The sequence below is a fragment of the Symphalangus syndactylus genome, chromosome 13 (genome assembly GCF_028878055.3).
Source record: "Symphalangus syndactylus isolate Jambi chromosome 13, NHGRI_mSymSyn1-v2.1_pri, whole genome shotgun sequence".
Taxonomy (NCBI): Eukaryota; Metazoa; Chordata; class Mammalia; order Primates; family Hylobatidae; genus Symphalangus; species Symphalangus syndactylus.
This window is the reverse complement of record NC_072435.2, coordinates 44,402,209-44,425,838: the sequence shown is the minus strand read 5'-3', so window position 1 is coordinate 44,425,838 and position 23,630 is coordinate 44,402,209. Positions and strand designations below refer to the sequence as shown.

Genomic DNA, 23,630 nt, shown 5'->3' with positions numbered 1-23,630 from the left:
TTTGCAGGGTTTTTTGTTTTTTTTTTTTTTTTTTAGAATTTAGCGTTTTTAGAATTTAGAAATTTTAGAATTTAGCGTTTTTGCTTTTAACGTTTCTTTTTGTGTTGGTCTTGAGCCAGCCCAGGGCAGTGTTGCTGCATATTGTATGGATGAAAGGCTGAAGGCTGCCTCCTCTTGCAGGCCGGCTTCTGAGATTACATCTTCTTCTCCTGCTACTCCTCCAAATCTATGACCCTTCAAGGTAAGAAGATGATCCACGGGCAAGGGGTCTGGCTAGTCCAACCTGAAGAGAGGGGCTTCTGCCAAGCAAGTGTGCTGTGCTCCAGGCTGTGCATCAGGGTGGCTTGACAGTGTTCCAGCTCTCTCTGAATCCTAGTTACTTCTGAAAGCCACAGTCACCACTTTTTCTTCCTTCTTTCCGTCCTTCCGTATGCCATTTACCTATCCATCCCCTAATCCACCCACTCACCCATCCACCCATCAGTCTACCTCCTGTTGGGTTATCTCTTCACCAGTCTCTCCAGCTCTCTTTAATTTCCCTCCCTCCCTTCCTTCCTTCCTTCTTTCCTTTTATTTGACACGGAGTTTCACTTTTGTTGCCCAGGCTGGAGTGTGATGGCGCGATCTTGGCTCACTGCAACCTCTGCCTCCCGGGTTCAAGCGATTCTCCTGCCTCAGCCTCCTGAGTAGCTGGGATTACAGGCATGCGCCGCCACACCTGGCTACTTTTTTGTATTTTTTGTAGAGATGGGGCTTCGCCATGTTGGCCAGGCTGGTCTTGAAGCCCTGACCTCAGGTGATCCACCTGCCTCGGCCTTCCAAAGTGTTGGGATTACAGGCGTGAGCCACTGTGCCCGGCCTTCTTTAATTTCACATTTATTTATCTACTCATCTTACATCTATCTACCCACTCACTCATTCATTCATTCATCCTTCTATACATTTGTCCCTCCCCCTACCTATCCACCATCCATCATTCATCCATTCATCTATGTATCCATTCATCCTCCCACCCACCCATCATTCCATCTTTCCATCTACCCATCTACCTACCCATCTACCCATCCATCCATGCAAGCATCCATCCATCCACTCATCCATCCACCCATTCATCTATTCATCCATCCACATAGTCCTCCATCCCTGTATCCATTTATCAGTCAATCCATCCATCTATCCATCTGTCCATCTACCCATCCATCCACCTATATCTATTCACCAGTCCATTTACATATCTGTCCACCCATCTGCCCATCCATCCATTCATCCAGCACCCCTGCATCCATCCATTCATCCACCCCCGCATCCATCCATTCATCTGTGTGTCCATCCATCCCTCCATCCAACTATCATTCCATCCAGCCAGCCATCCATGCACCCATTCACTCATCTGTCTATCCATCCAGCCACCTATTCCTCCCTTACCTATTTGTCCCTCCCTCCATCCATCTACTTACCTATTCTTCCCTCCTTCCCTCTATCCATTTATCCATCCACCCATCTATTCATCAATTGATTCGCCTATCCCTCCATCCATTCATCTGCTCATTCACTCATCTGCTCATCCATCCATCCATCCATCCATCCACCCACCTGCCCACCCACCCACCATTGTCCATTTTTCTGTTAATCTGCCTTTTTTTTTTGGGGGGGGACGGAGTCTCCCTCTGTCGCCCAGGCTAGAGTGCAGTGGCACGATCTCAGCCTCAGCCTCCTGGGTAGCTGGGACTACAGACACCTGCCACCATGCCTGGCTAATTTTTTGTATTTTTAGAAGAGACGGGGCAGGTCATGGTGCCGAGATTGTGCCACTGCACTCCAGCCTGGGAGTCAGAGCAAGACTCCATCTCAAAAAAAAAAGAGATGGGGTTTCACCATGTTAGCCAGGATGGTCTCGATCTCCTGACCTCGTGATCCGCCCACCTCGGCCTCCCAAAGTGCTGGGATTACAGTCGTGAGCTACCGTGCCCGGCCTTTTATTTTTTTGAGACAGAGTCTTGCTCTTGTTGCCCGGGCTAGAGTGTAATGCCACGATCTTGGCTCACTGCAACCTCCTCCTCCTGGGTTCAAGCGATTCTCCTGCCTCAGCCTCCCGAGTAGCTGGGACTACAGGCAAATGCCACCATACCTGCCTCCTTTTTGTTTTGTTTTGTTTTGTTTTTTGAGACAGAGTCTTGCTCTGTCACCCAGGCTGGAGTGAGGTGGCATGATCTCGGCTTACTGCAACCTCTGCCTACCAGATTTAAAAATTCTCCTGCCTCAGCCTCCTGAGTAGCTGGGATTACAGGCACGTGCCACCATGCCGAGCTAATTTTTGTATTTTTAGTAGAGATGGGGTTTCACCATGTTGGCCAGGCTGGTCTCGAACTCCTGACCTTGTGATCCACTCACCTCGGCCTCCCAAAGTGCTGGGATTACAGACGTGAGCCACTATGCCTGGCCTACTTTTCTGTATTTTTAGTAGAGACAGGGTTTCACCATGTTGGCCCGGCTGGCCTCGAACTCCTGACCCCAAACAATCTGCCCACCTTGGCCTCCCAAAGTGCTGGAATGACAGACGTGAGCCACCGTGCCTGGCCGATTTGCCTTTAACACTTTATTCATCAACTTTATTTACCTATTCATACAAACCTTCGTCTGTCTTTCCAACCCATCTACCATTCACTCATCGACTGATTCATCCATTCAGTATCTAGTCCTGTATCTATCTGTCCATCCAACTTCCAATCCACTCACCATTTATCAGTCAAGATGGCCACCCACCCAATACCTACCCATTCACAGCTTGGAACCAAGCCCTGTGACTGAGATGGGGACACAGAAATGACTCTGTCTTCTAGGATTCACAGTCAATGGGGAGAGGCAAATAATCTCCCCCACCACACTTCTCTCTCTCTCTTTTTCAAACACACACACACACACACACACACACACACACACACACACACCACACAGAGGCAAACAGGAAATTTCCAAAACATTATGATCAGTGCTAAACCCGGGGTACCTCCAAGATAAAGTTTGAAAAGCAGGCTAGGCGCGGTGGCTTACACCTGTAATCCCAGCACTTTCGGAGGCTGAGGCAGGTGGATCACCTGAGGTTGGGAGTTCGAGATCAGCCTGGCCAACATGATGGAACCCCCGTCTCTACTAAAAATACAGAAAGGTAGCCAGGCATGGTGGCGTGCACCTGTAATCCCAGCCACTCGGGAGGCTGAGGCAGGAGAATCGCTTGAACCCAGGAGGTGGAGGTTGTGGTGAGCCAAGATCACAGCATTGCACTCCAGCCTGGGCAACAAGAGCGAAACTCTGTCTCAAAAAAAAAAAAAAAAAGAAAAAGAAAAAAAGAAAAGGGCCGGGCACGGCACGGTGGCTCACGCCTGTAATCCCAGCACTTTGGGAGGGCGAGGCAGGTGGATCACAAGGTCAGGAGATTGAGACCATCCTGGCTAACACGGTGAAACCCCGTCTCCACTAAAAATACAAAAAATTCTCCAGGCGTGGTGGCGGGTGCCTGTAGTCCCAGCTACTCAGAAAGGCTGAGGCGGGAGAATGGCATGAGCCCAGGAGGCGGAGCTTGCAGTGAGCAGAGATTGCACCACTGCACTCCAGCCTGGGCGACAGAGCGACACTCCATCTCAAAAAAAAAAAAAAAAAAAAAAAAGAAAAGCAGGTAAGTGGTCGGGCATTCAGATGTCATGCACTGTGTGCCAGGATGAAGTAGCCTTAGGATGATGAGAGGTGGATATAAGGATAGCAAAGGCCACTTGGGAGAGGGACGGATGGAAAAAGGGAGGCAGAAGATCACAAGGTGCCAGTAACAAGAAGATCTGGGTCTGGGGGGCCAGTGTCCACCCCAGCCAGGAGACCTCTTGTCTGCACGACCTGCTATACCCTGACCACCCCCTGCCACCCCCACAGGCAGAGCTGACCTGTCCAGTAATCAAGGCAATGCAGCCGGCCACCCAGCTACAGTTCACAAACCAGTTGTCACCCAGTGGGCAGTGCATCCTCCAGCCCCTGCCCACCCCTAGTCTCCCGGACAAAACGGAGAAAGTGCCTTCACAGGCCCAGCACGAGGGCCTCAAGTCCAAGGAGCATCTTCCGCAACAGCCTGCCCAAGCCAAGACGGTGTCCCGCCGCATCCCACGCCTCCGGGCTGTGGTCGAGAGCCAGGCCTTCAATAACATCCTGGTAGACGAGATGGACATGATGCACGCCCGCGCAGCCACGCTCATCCAAGCCAACTGGAGGGGCTATCGGCTTCGGCAGAAGCTGATTTCCCAGATGATGGCGGCCAAGGCCATCCAGGAGGCCTGGCGGCGCTTCAACAAGAGACACATCCTTCACTCCAGCAAGTTGTTGGTGAAGAAAATGAGGGCGGAGGAGGGGGACATCCCTTATCACGCCCCGCAGCAGGTGCGCTTCCAGCATCCGGAAGAGAACCGCCTTCTGTCCCTGCCCATCATGGTGAACAAGGAGACCCAGTTCCCTTCCTGTGACAATCTGGTCCTCTGCAGACCCCAGTCGTCCCCTCTCCTGCAGCCCCCAGCAGCTCAGGGTACCCCAGAGCCCTGTGTGCAGGCTCCTCATGTTGCCAGAGTCCAGGGGGTGGCCTTCCTGCCACACCAGACGGTCACCATCAGATTTCCCTGCCCAGTGAGTCTGGATGCAAAATGCCAGCCATTCCTGCTGACCAGAACCATCAGAAGCACCTGCCTCGTCCACATAGAGGGTGACTCAGTGAAGACCAAACGTGTAACTGCCCAGACCAACAAAGCTGGGGCTCCGGGGACACCATTGTCCAGAAGGTATAACCAGGCAGTTATGGGGCCATCCAGAGCCCAAACCCGGGGCCCTGTGAAAGCAGAGACCCCCAAAGCCCCCTTCCAGATATGTCCAGGGCCCATGATCACCAAGACTCTACTCCAGACATATCCGGCGTCCACGACGACCACCATCCCACCCAAGACTAGCCCAGTTCCCAAAGTAACAATGACCAAGACCCCAGCCCAGATGTATCCGGGGCCCACAGTGATCAAAACTGCACCTCACACGTGCCCCGTGCCCACAATGACCAAGATCCAGGTGCACCCCACAGCCTCCAGAACTGGCACCCCACGGCAGACATGCCCTGCAACCATCACGGCAAAGAACCAACCTCAGGTTTCCCTTCTGGCCTCCATCATGAAGAGCCCGCCCCAGGTATGCCCAGGGTCTGCGATTGCAAAGACCCCACCCCAGACGCACCTGGTCGCCACCCCAGCCAAAAATCCACTGCAAACATGTCTGGCAGCCACAATGTCCAAGACTTCATCCCAGATGAGCCCAGTTGGGGTGACCAAGCCCTCACCCCAGACTCGCCTGGCAGCCATGATAACCAAGACCCCAGCCCAGTTACGCTCGGTGGCCACCATCTTCAAGACCCTGTATCTGGCCTCTCCAACAGTGGCAAATGTCAAGGCTCCACCCCAAGCGGCGGTAGCAGCCAGAACTCCCAACACCCCAGGCTCCATCCATGAGAACCCACCCAAGGCCAAGGCCACCATGAATGTGAAGCAGGCTGCAGAGGCGGTGAAAGCCTCATCCCCCTCCTATTTGGCTGAGAGGAAGATCAGGTGCCTGGCCCAACCACATCTGGGAACTGGGGTCCCCATGGCTCCAGCTAAGCTTCCTTTGGAAGCCGAGAAAATCAAGACTGGCCCCCAGAAACAGGTGAAAACAGACATGGCATTTAAGACCAGCGTGGCAGTGGAAATGGCTGGGGCTCCATCCTGGACAAAAGTTGCTGAGGAAGGGGACAAGCCACCTCACATGTATGTGCCTGTAGACATGGCTGTCACCCTGCCCCAGGGGCAGCTGGCTGCCCCACTGACCAATGCCTCATCCCAGAGACATCCACCCTGCCTGTCCCAGAGACCACTGGCCGCCCTGCTGACCAAGGCCTCATCTGAGGGACATCTGCCCACTGAGCTGAGCAAGACCCCATCCCTGGCCCATGTGGTCACCTGTCTGAGCAAGATGCATTCCCAGGCACATCTGGCCACAGGTGCCATGAAGGTCCAATCCCAAGCGCCTCTGGCCAGCTCTGTGACCAAGACGCAGTCCCAGGGGCAGCCGATCACAGACATAACCAAGTGCCTCATCCCAGCACACCAGGCTGCTGATCTCAGCAGCAACACCCACTCCCAGGTGCTCCTAACAGGGTCCAAGGTGTCCAACCACGCCTGCCAGTACCTTGGTGGCCTCAGCGCCCCACCCTGGGCCAAGCCAGAGGACAGACAGACCCAGCCACAGCCCCACAGATACGTGCCGGGGAAGACCACTCAGGGGGGACCATGCCCGGCAGCCTGTGAGGTCCAGGGTATGCTGGTGCCGCTGATGGCACGCACCGGACATTCCACATGCAATGTTGAGTCCTGGGGAGACAGCGGAGCCACACGTGCCCAGCCATCAAGGCCCGGCCAGGCGGTGCCCTGCCAGGAGGACACGGTAGGCTCCCTGCTGGCCTCCTTGTGTGCTGAAGTAGCTGATGTGCTGGCATCCCAGGAGGATCTCCGCACTCTGTTGGCCAAAGCCCTCTCCCAGGGAGAAGTCCGGGCAGCTCTGAACCAGGCCCTGTCCAAGGAGGTCCTGGATGCCACTGTCGCCAAAGCCCTGCCCCAGAGCACGCTGAGCATGGCGCTGGTGAAGGCGCTGTCCTGGAGTGAGCTGCGCCTGACCCTGTCCCGAGCCCTGTCCCGGGGTGAGCTCCGGGCGGAACTCACCAAGGTCATGCAGGGTAAATTGGCTGAGGTCCTTAGCAAGGCTTTGACGGAGGAGGAGTGGGCAGCTCTGAGCCAGGCCCTGTGTCAGGGTGAGCTGGGTGCTCTCCTGAGCCAGTCTTGGTGTCAGGTGGCCCTGAGGACTGGAACCATCCTCCCCAAGGCCACCTCGAAATCAACAGGAAGCAGGGTGACTAAGACGCCGGCCCCGGCGGAGGTGGCCTGCAGGAGGAGTCTGTCGGCCCCGTGGGGCCCTCCCTGGGCCCCGTGAGACCACAGACCAGCAAGGTCAGGGATTCCCAGGTTGGGATCTGGGGTTGCTTCACCATGGGCCAACCTGCCGGGCCCTTGGAGGAGGTGGGGGATGGGGCCATCTTGTGGGGATCACCCTGCTTACCTGTGGTCACTGTGGGAGCCTCTGTGATGGGTAGCGTCATCACCAGCATTCACCAGGGCCCCCTGATCACTGGCCTGTATCCCAGGCTGTCCCGGGAGATGGAGTCCAGCAGGGACTTCTCCTCAAACCTGGATTTGAGCCCCAAGTTCCAAAAGGAAAAAACACGCCTGACCCTAGAGCCTGGCGCATTGGCATCAGGTTTTAACCCCGAGGGGAGTGGGGAGGGCCCCAGGTTGCTCAAGCCGTCCCATTTGCAGCCACCCCCTAGTCTGTGGCAGCCTCTCATTGCCAATTATGTGGGCCCAAGCATGAGCCAGCCCTCCGTGACCTATGGCACGGCCCCGAGCTGCCACAGGCCACATGTGGTCAGCAGGGTGGCCTCTCGTCCATCAACCAGGGATGGCAGGTGGCCTTGGGTGGGCTTCCATACAGCGTGGGTCGTGGGAGGGCTGCCCGTGTTCACCAGCCTTACCCCGCCTGTGGGGGCCCGACTTGGTGTCAGTCCTCAGGGGTTAGCAGGGCACATCCTGTCTCTACCAACCCTCAGTGGCTAGAGGCCAGCAGCAGGCATCCAGGGCTTCCAAGGAGAGCCTGGGGAGGAGGTATCGGCCCCCAAATTGCAAACAGGCCTCCCCAGGTACTAGGGAGGTGATGGACAAGGGGGCCCCAAGTCCCTTGCAGGTCACCATGGTGACCAAAACTCAGGCATCCAAGACTCGTGGTCTGTTTCAAGCTTCCCCCGGCAGTGCATTGGCTCAAGTTCGTCCCAAGACATCTGTCTGTGGACAGGGGAGGAATCGAACACAGGATTCTGTGTCTGCCCTGCTGTGCCCCCAGAAGCTGGCAACAGACCACCAGCCAGCCATCCTCAGTGAGCCAGTAGGTGGTTTGCCACAGGATCGAGACAGTGACCTGGCCAGGAGCTTCTCCCAGGGCTTTGTGACCTACAGTCAGGAGAGCAATTCCGGAAACTCTCTGCAAAGCTCTAGTTCCCTCAGCCTTTCTGCTGTGTCTGTGGCCAGCCTGCCTGCTGTCAACAAGATAGATGAGTCATGGGAAGGCAATTTAGAAGGGGACCTTGCGGTGAAGTCCCTTTTTCCTCCGGAGTCCATGAGGACACTCCAGAGGTTTAAGGATACGCAAGAGACTGAAACTGGCTATAGGTACATGTCTGTACACTTCCCCTACCGGCCCACTCCAGCCTCGGAGAAAGTGCCCATTTTCCAACACAGCTCAGTGTCTAACTGCTTGACCTTGCGTGTTCACTGGGGCTCAGAGGCTGAGATCCACAAGTTCTCTTTAGGCAAGAGCTCTGTGAATCTGATTGAGGTGTCCCAGGCAACCGTCAAGACAGAGCTGAGGAGGACTCTGTCTTTAGGTACTGTAGTCTCCACTGCATATAAGCCACCATCTGTGGCCAAGAGCTTGGCCCCAATTGTGTCCCAGGCTACACTGGCCAGTAGGGTAGCCCCAAACCTAGGCCAGGCATCAGGGTTCAGTAGGCTGGCCCCAAGCCTATCCCAGCATATAGCATCCAGTAAGGTGTCCCCAAGGCTAACCTGCCCATCTATGGGTAATTGGGTGACCCCAAGGCTACCACACTCCTCTGTGCCTAATAGAGTGACACCAAGACCAGCACAGCCATCTGTGGTGACTAGGAGGTCCCTAAGCCAAGGACACCCATCAAGGACCTTTGGAGTGGCCTCAGGCCAAGATCACTAATTAATGGCTAACTGGGGGTCCCAAAACCTAGCCCAGCCATCTATGGACAGTGGGGAGCCCTCAAGCCTAGCCCAGCCATCTCAGGCCCCTGGGGTAACCTCAAACCTGGCCCAGCCATCTCAAGCCTTTGGGGTGTCTCCAAGTCCAGCCTACCCATCTCAGGCCACTGGGGAGTACCCAACCCTGGCCCAGCCATTTCAGCCCACTGAGATGTCCCCAAGTCCAACCTACCCATCTCAGGCCATTGGGGAGTACCCAACCCTGGCCCAGCCATTTCAGCCCATTGAGGTATCCCCAAGCCCAGCCAACCCATATCAGCTCACTGAGGTGTCCCCAAGCGCAGCCTACTCATATCAGCCCACTGAGGTGTCCCCAAACCCAGGCTACCTATCTATGGCCATTGAGATGTCCCCAAGCCCAGGATACCCATCTGTGGCCACTGAGGTGTCCCCAAGCCCAACGTACCCATATCAGCCTACTGAGATATCCCCAAGCTCAGGCTACCTATCTATGGCCACTGGGCTGTTCCCAAGCCCAGGCTACCCATCTCAGCCCACTGAGGTGTCCCCAAGCTCAGGCTATCTGTGGCCACTGAGGTGTCCCCAAGCCCAGGCTACCATTTCAGCCCACTGAGGTGTCCCCAAGCTCAGGCTACCTATCTGTGGCCACTGAGGTGTCCCCAAGCCCAGACTACTCATCTCAGCCCACTGAGGTGTCCCCAAGCTCAGGCTACCTATCTATGGCCACTGAGGTGTCCCCAAGCCCGGGCTACCCATTTCAGCCCACTGAGGTGTCCCCAAGCCCAGACTACCCATGTGTGGCCACTGGGGAGTCCCTTAGCCTGGCCCAGCCATCTCAGCCCACTGAGATGTCCCCAAGCTCAGCCTACCCATCTGTGGTCACTGGGGAGTCCCCAAGCCTGGCCCAGTCATATCAGTGCACTGAGGTGTCCCCAAGCCCAGCCTACCCATTTATGGCCACTGATGGAAGCCCAGGCTACCCATCTGTGGTCACTGGCGAGTCCCCAAGCCCAACCTACCCATCTCAGCCCACTGAGATGTCCCCAAGCCCAGCCTACCCATCCCAGCCTACTGGGGAGTCTCCAAGCCTGACCCAGCCATCTCCCACCATCAGAGTGTCCCCAAGCCTAGCCATGTCATCTCAGACTATTGGAGTATCCCCAAGCCTAGCCATGCCATCTCAGACCATTGGAGTGCCCCCAAGCCTAGCCATGCCGTTTCACACCATTGGAGTGTCCCCAAGCCTAGCTCACCCATCTATGGCCATTCGGGAGTCTCCAAGCCTGGCCCAGCCTCCTCAGGCCACTGGGGAATCCCCAAGCTTGACCTGGCCATCTCAGGCCACTGGGGTGTCCCCAAGTGTAGCCCACCAATCTGTGGCCAGTAGGGTTTCCTCAAGCCTAGCCCAGCCATCTCAAGCCGGTGGGGTGTTCCCTAGACGAGATTACCCACCAATGGCCTCCAGGGTGTCCCCAAGCCAAGCTCACGTATCTGTAAGCAGCAGGATGTCCCCTAGGCGAGCTCATGCATCTATGACCTGTAGGGTGTCCCCAAGCCAAGTTCATCGATCTATGCCCAGTGAGGTGTCCCCAAGCCTTGCCCAGCTATCTCAAGCCACTGCAATGCCCTTAAGACCAGCCCATCAACCTATGGCCTGTGGTGTATCCCCAAGCCTAGCCCAGCCGTCTCAAGCCACAGGGATGTCTTCAAGCCTAGCCCACCGACCTATGACCTGTGTGGTGTCCTTAAGCCCAGCCCAGCCATCTCAAGCCATTGGTGTGTCTCCAAGCCTAGCCCACCCATCAGGACCCCATGGGTTGTCTCCAAGCCTAGCTCATCCATACGTGGCCAGTGGGGTGGGCCCCAGCCTAGCCCACCCATCTCAGACCACTGCAGTATCCCCAAGGCAAGCCCAACCATCTGTGGCCTCCAGCCCAGGGAAGACATATTCATCCTGTACCCTAGCCTCCAGCCTAGCCGAGCCAGCCATATCCCCCAGCCTGTTCCCACCATCTGTGGCCCACAAGGAAGCCCTAAGCCTGGCTCAGTCACCCCCGGACACTGGGTTGGCCCCAAGCAGATCCTAGCCATCTGTGGTCAGTGGTACGTGTCATGGCCCCAATGAGGCATGCTGGGGCTCTAGGCTGGATTCAAATCTGCAGTGTTCAAGGGTGGATTCAGTAGCCGCACGTCTGTGTCACCCATCAGCGTTTGTTTCAGTTAGCCCGGTGGACCATATTCCTCTGTGGCTGGAAGTATGGACCGGGGTCCGAACCAGCCATCCCTGGGTACTGGGGTGAACCTATGTGAAGAACCTCTGATGGTTAGTGAGATGGTATCCAGCCTCCCGGACTTCAAGTTCAACAACGTGTCCCTTGGGTTCCATCATCCACCCAGGGTTGGTGGGAAGCATGTGTGTCCACCCTCTGTGGTTAGTGTTTCAACACCAAATCTCTCTCATGCTGATGAGGAGGCCTGTTGTGTAGGCCAGCGAATCACGCCTCTGTTCAGGGGTGTGGCTACAAGCCATCCCCAGGAGCCCTTGGCTGATGCTATGTTCCTCAGTGGGTCTCAGGGGACCACGTCTCCTGGCCTAGCTGGGAGTCTCCCCTGGAGAACCATAGCAACTGGCATGGGCCAAAGTCAATGTCAGGTGGCCAACGGCGTGGCTTCCCTTGCATCCCAGGTCTTAGAGGCAGGTGGCCCTTTGATGCAACCCTCTGGAACCACAGGGATGGCCCCCAGCCCCTCTCTGGCTTCAGCGCCCGACAGACTGGCCGTGACTCAGTCTAATCTTTCCCTGAACAGCGTGGGCCCCAGCAGTTCCCAGATCGGTGTGGTTATTCCAAAAAACAGACCGCTGGCACCCTTCTGAGGCACCCATGGTCCCACCCAGTTACCAGCAGAGAGATATGATTCCGCAGGACTCTCTGAAAAGCAGGGCTGGTCGTGGTGCAGCAGGGGGTTTTGTAGCCTGTAGGATGAGCATGGGCGCAGTCCCAGGCACTCTGCCTGGTGGCATAACCTCCAGCCTTCCCCCGGGTTCCACCATCCGAGGCATGGGTCAGAGCCTTCCCGCGGGCTCTGTGTCCAGTTGGCTGGCTCCGAGTCTGATGGCAGACAGAAAGAAGCCGAGTCTTATCTGTAAGACCCTCCGCTAGCTTAGCTGCTCCAAACTTGCTCCCAGGTTCGGGAGTGAGTGGGGTGAGCCCAGTTGTCCCCCCTGGTTCTGTGCCAATGATTGGGGCCCCTAGTGTGGCTCAGAGCTGCTCCAAGGGGTCCATGGTGATTGACATCACTGCCCCTCCTTACCTCAAAGCCCTGGCTGAGGAGAGGTCTATAGCCCCCTTGCAGATGCCCCACACCACCAGCCTGGCTCCAGGTCACTCCTCAGCCCCGGCAGCTAGTGGCACAGTGAGGAGTCTACAGCCAGTGCCTACGGTTCTATCAACAGCCTTAAAATTGAGCCAAGATGCTGGGATAATGCCATCTGGGGCCACAGGGGACCAAGCCGAGCTAGGAGAATTGGATGAGGCTGTGTCCCAAGTGTCAGGATCAAGTGGATCCAGTGACCTAATCAGCAAAGCCAGGGTCATTGGCGCAACCCCGTGGATGTACCCCAGTCCTCTGGGAGCTGATGGCCATGATCATAGGTCCCTGTCTGAGAAAGGGACTCTTCCCCAAGGCCAAACACCATTGTTCAGGGAGGTGGCTCCCAGCCATGCTAGTGGCATGGTCCCTGTCCCTTTCCAGGCCCTGGGTTTAGCCACTAAGACCCCCTCAGTTTATCAACAGGGGTCTGTCGTTCACGTCATACCCCAAAACCACTCTCAGGGTACAGTGGCTTCTAATGTAGTCTCAGGATCACCCCAGCTGGCCTGTGGCAGTTCTGAGGCTTTCAGATTGCTTTCAGTGTCTGTGGGCAGGATGGGGAATTCTAGTCTTCCTCAGAGGTCAGGGACTGCCAGCATAGTCTCACATGTGCCACCATATTCGTCCTCGGCTAGAAGGGCATCGTCCAGTCCCTTCCAGACAGAAGTTGTCCCCAATCCATTCCAGAAAACAGTGTCTGGAAACCTGGCTCAGAGCAGCTGCTGGGACTCCATGGGCCCTAAAAATTCCTACAGATCCGTGCATGGTAGGATTGTTCCAGAACTGCTAGAAAGTTCTGTGGCCAGGGTTAGGCCCTTCCAGTATGTGCAAAGACAACCATCCCAGGCCTCAGCTCGAGGTGGTGCAAACTCCACCCATAGGCCCTCTGCAGAGGTAAGGCCCGTCATCCGCACTGGGGAGATGACACACTCCTCGGCCATTCCTCCGCTGGCCCTGGGAGTTCGGAGGGCGTCTCTAGGCTACGAGTCTTCCCCGAGTGGTTCCCTGCCGCCCCTTTTTTAACCAGGAGTCACCGTGGGGATCGCAGGACTCCTATAGCCCCCAGAATCCTGCCCTTAATCACAAGGCATCCCTGAACTCCACTATACTCCAGGGCCCCGCGGACGCTGGTGTGGCTAGTGGCCAATCGTGGAACCACGCGTGGGAGCCAGCCAGGTGTGCTGCGTCCTGGGACACCCGGCGCAACAAGGCGGTGGTGCATCCCAGGCAGTCCGGGGAGCCGATGGTGTCCATGCAGGCTGCAGAGGAGATCCGCATCCTCGCAGTGATCACTATCCAGGCGGGCATCCGTGGCTACCTGGCGCGTTGCAGGATCCAGGTGTGGCACCGGGGGGCCACGGTCATCCAAGCTACTTGGCGCGGCTACCGTGTGCGGCGGAACCTGGCACACCTCTGCAGAGCCACCACGATCATCCAGGCTGCCTGGCGCGGCTACAGCACCCGCCGGGACCAAGCCCAGCACCGGCAGATGCTCCACTCTGTCACGTGGGTGGAGCTGGGCGGCCGGGCCAGGGTCATGTCTGACCGAAGCTGGTTCCAGGATGGCAGAGCCAGGACAGTATCTGACCATCGCTGCTTCCAGTCCTGCCAGGCACACGCTTGCAGCGTCTGCCACTCCCTGAGCTCCAGGATCGGGAGCCCGCCCAGCGTGGTGATGCTAGTGGGCTCCAGCTCTCGCACCTGTCATACCTGTGGACGCACCCAGCCCACCCGCGTGGTGCAGGGCATGGGCCGGGGCGCTGGGGGCCCCGGGGCAGTGTCTTGGGCCTCCACCTACCAGCGGGCTGCCCCGAGTCCCAGGCAGCCGCATCACCAGGACAAAGCGGCCACAGCCATCCAGTCCGCCTGGAGGGGCTTTAAGATCCGCCAGCAGATGAGGCAGCAGCAAATGGCAGCGAAGATGGTTCAAGCCACCTGGAGAGGCCACCATACCCGGAGCTGTCTGAAGAACACAGAGGCGCTCTTGGGACCAGCAGACCCCTGGGCCAGCTCACGGCACACGCATTGGCCCAGCATCTAGGACTCTGGCTCCCTATAGTGGGGACTTCTTGGGAGGCACTCATGGCTCTCTGGGTCTAATGAATAAAGTCCTCCAGAGCCTAGATCTTGGGTGATGTGTTCTGGGTTAATGGAAGTGGCTTGGGTATAGTGGGGGAATCGAACATCCCAGGGGGAAGAGAACTCTGAAGTTTCCAACCATGCAGTATGCATCTGGGGTCTGTGGCCAGCATGGGGACCTCAAGTCTTTCCTGGAGGTCAGGTGCCGCCAATGTGTTCTCAGCTGTGCCCCTGCCATATCCGTGTACAGGTAGTGGGGTGGTGTCCAGCCCATCCCAGATGGAAACTGTCCCCAGTGCACTCTAGAACTGTGTCTGGGACCCGGCCCAGAGCACTCACCTCAAGTCCCTCACCCCTAAAAAATCCTACAGGATGGCTGGGTGCGGTGGCTCATGCCTGTAATCCCAGCACTTTGGGAAACCAAGACGGGTGGGTCACCTGAGGTCAGGAGTTAGAGCTATCAGCCTGGCCAACATGGTAAAACCCCATCTATACTAAAAAAAATACAACAACAAAAAAAGGCCAGCCACGGTGGCTCACACCTGTAATCCCAGCACTTTGGGAGGCCGAGGTGGGCGGATCACCTGAGGTCAGAAGTTCGAGACCAGCCTGACCAACATGGAGAAACCCCATCTCTACTAAAAATACAAAATTAGCTGGCCGTGGTGGCACATGCCTGTAATCCCAGCTACTCAGGAGGCTGAGGCTGGAGAATCGCTTGGACCCGGAAGGCGGAGGTTGTGGTGAGCCAAGATTGTGCCATTGCACTCCAGCCTGGGCAACAAGAGCTAAACTCAGTCTCAAAAAAAAAAAAAATTAGCCCGGCATGGTGGTACACGCCTGTAATCACAGCTACTTGGGAGGCTGAGACGAGAGGTTGCTTGAATCTGGGAGTTCGAGAATGCAGTGAGCTGTGATTGTGCCACTGCACTCCAGCCTGGGCAACGAGTGAGACCCTGTCTCTTAGAAAAAAAAGGGCTGGGCACGGTGGCTCATGCCTGTAATCCCAGCAGTTTGGGAGGCCGAGGCGGGTGGATCACTTGAGGTCAGGAGTTTGAGACCAGCCTGGCCAACATGGTGAAACCCTGTCTCTACTAAAAAATACAAAAATTAGCCGGGCCTGGTAGCAGGCACCAGCTACTCAGGAGGCTGAGGCAGGAGAATTACTTGAACCTGGGAGGCAGAGGTTGCAGTGAGCCGAGATTGCATCACTGCACTCTAGTCTGGGTGACAGAGCAAGACTCCGTCTCAAAAAAAAAAAAAAAAAAAAAGAAAGAAAAAAAAGAGAATAAAAGAAAGAAAAATCCATAATACAAATGCTAGAAAGTTAGAAGGTTTCAGTCATGTCCCCAAAAGGCCCCAGTCTGGGTGAGACAGAGGACAGAAGAGGAAGAGGACAGAGGAGAACAAGGACATCCCCAGCCCTGTGGGTTCAGGGATAGGAGGGAGGTGGGAGCAATAGGGGCTCCCAGAGGGGGCAACCTGGCTGAAGGAGGGGCAGAGGGAGTGACAGCAGAGGTTTGGGCAGCTGTGGAGCCAGGAGTAGGGGGAAAGAGGACGGCAGGGGCAGGGTGTCTTCAGTGGATGACTGGCTTTGAGAGCTTCTGGGTCATCGTGTTTAGAAGGGGTGGAGTCCAGGTGAAGAGGGCGAGAACTGCACCCGGGGAACAGGAGTGCCCCAGGGAGGTCCCACACCCTGAAGCCGCACCTGCGCCTCGCCCCTGCACAGCCCCTTGCTCCGCCAGCAGGGAGCGCACACGCAGGTGCAAGGAGCTGGCACCTGGGCACACGCCTGGCCACACACCTGTGCAGAGCTAGTGGCAGGCCCTCCCGGCACAGGAATGGCGCGCCCCCAGCTGCCGCCACTTCTGCTTTTGGTGCTAGTGCTGCTGCTGAAAGCTGATAGGAATGACAGTACTAAAGGTAAGAGCTGGTAAAAGGGAGGCTCAGCTTCCAGAAAGCGGAAGGGTGGGGGTGGGGGACACACAGCCCAGTCACACACCTGGCTTCTGGACCCCTCCCTCAGGCCACGCTGGTCCACCAACCCTCCGAGGAAGGCTGGCCTTTCCCCCAGAAACAAACGGAGCAGCTGTGAGGACAGATGAGGCACCGCTGCTCCCAAGCCCTGGGGCTGTGGGTTCTGCAACTCCAGTGAGCCCTGAACCTGCTGGAGGCGACAGACGGCCTCACACCTACTTTGGGGCTTCTTTTCAAATCTGTTCCTTTTAGCCAATCCCCAAAGGGAGAATGGTGAAGACCGCAGGGCCATGGGGGTTCCAGGGAACAGGGACTCACTTCCTGGTCATCAAACGTCTGTGGTTCCCATGAGAAGTTCTTCTGGATGTCTGACTTAATTCCCTCTTGCTCTCCTATAAGACAGTGCCTAGGGTGGAGGGGAGGAGCCTTGAGCTTCTCGCATTCCCTTTTTCTGCCCTTTGCCTGCCAGTATGTCGTCACTCTCTCTGCCCGTTGTCCTGCCCCCGAGACCTGTAATAGCAGAGCAGAGGCCACCATGGCTGCTGAAATGCTCATTGCAGGGAAGGGTTTCATTCAGAAGGCACCACTTTTATCTCCATTTCATAGCTCAGGAAACAGGCTCAGTCCAGCTTGTCCCAGACCCAGATTGGAACTGGTTGCCTTCGCTCACATGAGCCTCCCAGTCTAGGAGTCTCTGGGAAAAGCATACACCCAGCGCAGTGCCTGGAAACAGCTTTATTTTCACCTTCTGGTCAACTCTTCAGCAGCTCACCGGTGCCTACTCAGTGCCAGGCACTCAGCAAGGCTTGTGTTCTCCAACTCTTCCTCTTTCAAGTCCTCTTTCAGTTCACTAAGCACTCAGCTCCCCAGAATTCTGACTTGGCTTGGGGTCCACTATGGCCTCTGAATCATCTTCATTTCAGCAGAAACAGAGGACAAAGTTCCTTGAGGGGCCTTCTGCCCAGCTCCCCAGTCACCTCAGGCCAGACCCTCTGCTACGCTGAGCCTCAATTTCTCATCTGTTAAATGGGGATGAAGTCCAGCCTGAGTTCCATGCTTCTTCTAGACTCAGCTGTCATCCCCACAGGGCCTGGGGGGCTACATAGAGATCTGGGGAGGGTGGCATGTGGACCTAGCCCTCTCTCAGGGCCAGTGTTGTGTGTTATTTCCGCATTTCTGCTGCCTGGGGTGAGTCAAGGAGGAAGCACAAAGTTTGGCCCAGAGCAGAGTGGATGGGTGGAGCAGAGAGTTGATGAATGAAGAGGCCCAGTCACCTGGAACTGGGTGGGAAGTCATTGCGGGAGGTGGCTCATGAACTATTTACCCGCCCTCAGCCTGGTCCCTGGACTCCATGCCTGGGATGCGATGGGAGCCAGGAAGTGGCTGGACCAACATGCAGAAGGGTGGGTTCCAGAGACATGTTCCCAGCGCCCGCATCTTTGTGTCTTCCATTAAAGTTGAGGTTAGCCTAGGGGTACCTGGAGAAAATTAGTGCTGATCCTCTCTGGGCTCATAGGTGGATCTTTATAGTTGAGTGTCACTGTGCACCCACTGTGTTTCTATTCTATTGTGTGTGTGGTTTTTTTTTTTTTTGAGACAGAGTCTCACTCTGTCACCCAGGCTGGAGTTCAGTGGCATGATCATGGCTTACTGCAGCCTTGAACTCCTGGACTCAAGCGATCCTCCCACCTCAATCTCCTGAGTAGCTGGGACTAGGCATGCACCACCATGCCTGGCTAATTTTTGTTTTTTTTTTTTTTGTAGAGACAAGGTCTCGTTATGTCTCCCGGGCGGGATTGCAGTGGCGCAATCATGGCGCACTACAGCCTTGAATTCCTGGGGTCAGGCAATCCTCCCGCCTCAGCCTCCCCAATAGCTGGGAGCACCTGGCTTGTGTACACCCGCTACGAACCTGATTGATGAACTGTCAGAGGCACCAGCGCCACATGATTTCCATTTTACAGAAAAGAAAACTGAGTCCCAGAAAATTTAAAGGAGCTGCCCAGCACTGCCTGGGATGCAGTCACTTCCCATGTCCAAAGGGCTTCTAGAGCTCTGAGCCAAGAGGACTGGGAACACTGATCTGCACTTGAACCCAGGCTGTGGGACTTCAGACGAGGAGCAGGAATTTGAGGGGGAGCTTCAGTTTCCCACTGAGTGCTCACATGGTGTCCTAAATCTTTCAGGTCTCCCTATGACCTGGACAAAAAAATAAATTAATTAAAAATAAAAATGGGCCGGGCGCGGTGGCTCACGCTTGTAATCCCAGCACTTTGGGAGGCCGAGGCGGGCGGATCACGAGGTCAGGAGATCGAGACCATGGTGAAACCCCGTCTCTACTAAAAATACAAAAAATTAGCCGGGCGTGGTGGCGGGCGCGGTGGCGGGCGCCTGTAGTCCCAGCTACTCGGAGAGGCTGAGGCAGGAGAATGGCGTGAACCCGGGAGGCGGAGCTTGCAGTGAGCCGAGATTGCGCCACTGCACACCAGCCTGGGCGACAGAGCGAGACTCCATCTCACAAAAATAAAAATAAAAATAAATAAAAATAAATAAAAATGAAAAGCCTGGGCACGATGACTTATGCCTGTAATCCCAGCACCTTGGGAGGCCGAGGCAGGTGGATCACCTGAGGTCAGAAGTTCGAGACCAATCTGGCCAGCACAGTGAAACTAAAAATGCAAAAATTAGCCAGGCGTCGCCACGCCTGTAATCCCGGCTATTTGGGAGGCTGAGGCCAGAGAATTGCTTGTACCCAGGAGGTGGAGGTTGCAGTGAGCTGAGATCGCACCACTGCTCTCCAGCCTGGGTGACAGAGTGAGACGCCATCTCAAAAAAAGAAAAAAAAAAGAGAGAGAGAGAAAGAGAAAGAGAGAGAGGGTCTCACTATGTTGCCAGGCTGGTCTCTAATTCCTGGGTTCAAGTGATGCTCTCACCTTGACCTCTCAAAGTGCTGGAATTACAGGCGTGAGCCACCACGCCCAGTTTCCAATGATGTTTTTCTTTCCAGGTACTACGACCTCAGGGAACAGTATGAAGACATCACCTCTCAGCTCTCTGATTTCTTCTCCCTTCACCCACAGCACCCACAGTTCAGGGGAACCCCCCAAAACCTACTCCAGCACCATGAGTTTGGAGACAGGCTCCATAACCCACCTCAGCCCCTCAAGTTCGGGGGCAACCCCTACCATCCAGCCAAGCCCCAGCTCCACAGATTCAAGGATGATTCCCTCCTCCCCACAACCAGAGACAATCATGCACCCTAGTTCTGGCTCCCCCATTGCAGAGCTCACCCCCTCTTCCACCCTCCCCAGTTCCGAATCCCTGACCCCGCACTGGAGCCCCACTTCCCACAGCCCCGGAACGGAGCCCTTGACCTTCACTGACCAGACCTTGGAGCCTCCTGGCCCAGGTGAGTATCAAGAGATTTGGGTGTTTGTAGGGAGGTGGCGGGTGTAACAGGCTGCAGTTTGGGAACTGACCACCAGGGGGAGGTACAGCCCCGAGAATGCTCTAGGAAGAGCTTCCTGTCTCTGCTCCATTGTCTAAAGCCCTTCATGCTATGCGCATTTATTAAGTGCCTAGTGGCACTTATTATTAAGCGGCTGGGCACGCAGTGATGGGCAAAAAGAGAAACTAATACTTGCTGTGGTGGGAAGACAGGTTATACATTATGTACTTGGGCCTGGGCAAAATAGCAGGACTTTGTCTCTACAAAAAAATCTAAAAATGGCCGGGCACGGTGGCTCACGCCTGTAATCCCAGCACTCTGGGAGGCCGAGGGGCGGGGGGGGGTATCACGAGGTCAAGAGTTCAAGACCAGCCTGCCCAAAATGGTGAAACCCCGTCTCTACTAAAACTACAAAAATTAGCCAGGCGTGGTGGCAGACGCCTGTAATCTCAGCTACTTGGGGGAGGCTGAAGCAGGAGAATCGCTGGAACCCAGGCGGCAGAGGTTGCAGTGAGATGAGATGGCGCCACTGCACTCCAGCCTGGGTGGCAGAGTGAGACTCTGTCTCAAATAAATAAATAAATAAATAAATAAATAAATATAAAATAAAAATGGCTGGGCGTGGTGGCTCACATCTGTAATCCCAGCATTTTGGGAGGCCAGGGTGGGAGGATCACCTGAGGTCAGGAGTTCAAGGCCAGCCTGGCCAACATGGTGAAACCCCGTCTCTACTAAAAATACAAAAATTAGCCAGGCATGGTGGCAGGCACCTGTAATCCGGGCTACTTGGGAGGCTGAGGCAGGAAAATAATTTGAACCCAGGAGGCGGAGGTTGGAGTGAGTCCACATTGAACCACTGCACTCCAGCCTGGGAGACAGAGCAAGACTCCATCTTGGGAAAAAAAAAAAAAAAGACTCCATCTCAAAAATAAACAAAGTAATTAATTAAATAAAATTTAAAAATTAGGCTGGGCTCAGTGGCTCACGCCTGTAATCCCAGCACTTTGGGAGGCCGAGGCGGGTGGATCACCTGAGCCAATGAGTTCAAGACCAGCCTGGGCAACATGGTGAAACCCCATCTCTACTAAATATACACAAATTAGCTGGGTGTGGTGGCACACACTTGTAGTCTCAGCTACCGGGGAGGCTGAGGTAAGAGGATCACTAGATACTGGGAGATGGAGGTTGCAGTAAGCTGAGATAACGCCACTGAACTCCAGCCTGTGTGACAGAGCAAGACCCTGTCTCAAAAAATAAAAAAATTGGCCAGGCATGGTGGTGCATGCCTGTAATCCCAGCTACTTGGGAGGCTAAGGTGGGAGGATCTCTTGAGCCCAGGAGATCGAGGCTGCAGTGAGCTGTGATCGCACTACTGCACTCCAGCCCAAATGACAGAGTGAGACCCTGTCTGTAAAATAAATGATTAAAAAGTGGCAGCCTCAACTGGAGAGGGAAGAGAGCTCAGCTTCCTGAGAACAGATTTAAAAGGCTCTGGGCCCTGGTAGGTGTCTTAGGCTTGTGGGGAATAGGGCCCAGTGCTGACTCTGAGCTCATTTCCCCAGCTCCAGGTGACACTGAGCCCCATGAGTTACACAGGAACCCGAGCGTGGTGGTGGTTGTGTGTTTGCTGGTGTCTCTTTTGCTCATTGGATCTGTAGTCATGGCTGTGAGATTCTGTCACTGGGATGAGTCCAAGTTTGAGAACCTGGATGAGGTGTCCATGGTAAGGTAGGGGCTGGGCTGGGGGCTCAGCCCTGGGGCCAAGGCAGGGTTGGGGGAGCTGCCGTCCCAAGCAGGGCCAGCCTGGGCTGCAGAGCCTGTTGGTGTCTGAATGCCTCCCTGTGTGTTCCTTCCTCAGGGATCCATGAATGACAGATTGTCCTTTGCCTACCACCTCCAGGAGTGAGCCCTGAGGAGCCAACAGAGATGGGGGTGTGGATGGGGCTGGGATCCCTGGGGAGGAGCAGAACCTGAGGAAATAAAGGCCCTACCATTCATCCAAGGCCTCCTGAGTTATAGACTCGTGTGATAAACATTAACTGAGCACCTACTATGTGCTGGGCTCTGTGCTGGGGTCACAGTGGGGACCATGTCTTTACTCTCAGGGGATCCACAGACTCGAGGCAGGGACAGATAAGAATCAGGAGATCACTTGGCTGGGTGCGGTGGTTCACACCTTTAATCCCAGCACTTTGGGAGGCCAAGGCGGGCAGATCTCCTGAGCTCAGGAGTTTGAGACCAGCCTGGCTAACATGGTGAAACTCTGTCTCTACTAAAAATACAAAAACTAGCTGAGTGTGGTGGCGGGTGCCTGTAATCCCAGCTACTCAGGAGGCTGAGGCAGAGAATTGCTTGAACCGGGGAGGCGGAGTTTGCAGTGAGCTGAGATCGCCCCACTGCACTCCAGCCTGGGCAACAGAGCAAGACTCCATCTCAAAAAAATAAAAATAAAAAGAATCAGGAGATCACATGAGATCTTTGCAGGTGGCGTGGAAGGCCATGGAGTCACAGATTGAGACTGTGGCCAAACCACAAGGGCTGCGGTGTCCAGTTTTGCTGAGAAGGTAGGGAGGCCTCTTTGAGGAGGTAACTTTTTTTTTGCTTTGGGATAGGATCTTGCTCTGTTGCCCAGGCTGGAGTGCAATGGTGCAGTGTGGGACTACAGGGCCACGACAGTATGCCTGGCTAGTTAAAAAAAAAAAAGGTGGCCGGGCGCGGTGGCTCATGCCTGTAATCCCAGCACTTTGGGAGGCCGAGGTGGGCACATCACGAGGTCAGAAGATTGAGACCATCCTGGGTAACACAGTGAAACCCCGTCTCTACTAAAAATACAAAAAATTAGCCGGGTGTGGTGGCGGGCGCCTGTAGTCCCAGCTGCTCAGGAGGCTGAGGCAGGAGAATGGTGTGAACCCAGGAGGCAGAGCTTGCAGTGAGCTGAGATCGCGCCACTGCACTCCAGTCTGGGCGACACAGCAAGACTGCATCTCAAAAAAAATAAATAAATAAAAAATAAAAAATAAAAAATAAAAAAATTGGGCCAGGCATGGTGGCTTACACCTGTAATCCCAGCACTTTGGAAGGCCAAGGTAGGTGGATCATTTGAGGTCAGGAGTTCAAGACCAGCCTGGTCAACGTGGTGAAACCCCATCTTTACTAAAAATACAAAAATTAGCCTGGCGTGGTGGTGTGCGCCTGTAATCCCAGCTACTAGGGAGGCTGAGGCAGAAGAATTGGTTGAGCCTGGGACGCAGAGGTTGCAGTGAGCTGAGATTGCACCATTGCACTCCAGTCTGGGTGACAGAGTAAGACCCTGTCTCAAAACAAACAAACAAAACTGGGGGTGCCGGGCATGGTGGCTTACCACTGTAATCTCAGCACTTTGAGAAGCTGAGGTGGGCGAATTGCTTGAGTTTGGTAGTTTGAGACCAAATTGGGCAAAATGGCAAAACCCCATCTCTCTCTCTTTTTTTCTTTTTTGAGACGGTCTCCCTCTGTCACCTAGGCTGGAGTGCAGTAGTGCAATCTTGGCTCACTGCAGCCTCTGACTCCTGGGTTCAAGCCATTTTTTTTTTTTTTTTTTTAATAAGATGGAGTTTCACTTTTGTTGCCCACACTTGAGTGCAGTGGCACGATCTCGAGTCACTGCAACCTCTGCCTGCCAGGTTCAAATGATTCTCCTGCCTCAGCCTCCCAAGTAGCTGGGATTACAGGCACCTGCCACCACACCCAGCTAATTTTTTGTATTTTCAGTAGAGATGGGGTTTCACCATTTGGTCAGGCTGGTCTCGAACTCCTGACCTCAGGTGACCAACCCGCCTTGGCCTCCCGAAGTGCTGGGATTACAGGCATGA

General features: G+C 55.2%; 3 protein-coding genes across 4 annotated transcripts; all 3 read left to right on the top strand.

Moving 5' to 3' along the window:
• The first annotated feature begins 47 nt into the window (after positions 1-47).
• IQCN (IQ motif containing N) lies at positions 48-14,398 on the top strand. Its single transcript, XM_055236454.2, is given in 5 exon segments — positions 48-241; positions 3,922-4,028; positions 4,030-7,018; positions 7,021-7,052; positions 13,390-14,398. Coding segments are annotated over 5 exon segments (4,068 nt in total). The 5' UTR covers positions 48-228; the 3' UTR covers positions 14,317-14,398.
• On the top strand, positions 12,141-13,388 carry LOC129459588 (uncharacterized). Its single transcript, XM_055236487.2, has one exon. It carries the CDS (start codon positions 12,141-12,143, stop codon positions 13,296-13,298), a length of 1,158 nt encoding a protein of 385 aa, XP_055092462.1. The 3' UTR covers positions 13,299-13,388.
• Positions 14,399-15,976: 1,578 nt separating the features above from the next.
• CIST1 (colon, intestine and stomach enriched 1) lies at positions 15,977-21,817 on the top strand. Of its 2 annotated transcripts, none has more exons than XM_063616467.1 (4): positions 15,977-16,277; positions 19,339-19,740; positions 21,342-21,502; positions 21,638-21,817. In XM_063616467.1, exons 1-4 carry the CDS (start codon positions 16,196-16,198, stop codon positions 21,683-21,685), a joined length of 693 nt encoding a protein of 230 aa, XP_063472537.1. In that variant the 5' UTR covers positions 15,977-16,195; the 3' UTR covers positions 21,686-21,817. The 2 variants fall into 2 exon arrangements, with proteins under 2 accessions (XP_063472537.1, XP_055094101.1); XM_055238126.2 differs by having other exon boundaries at positions 15,977-16,283.
• The last annotated feature ends 1,813 nt before the right edge of the window (positions 21,818-23,630 follow it).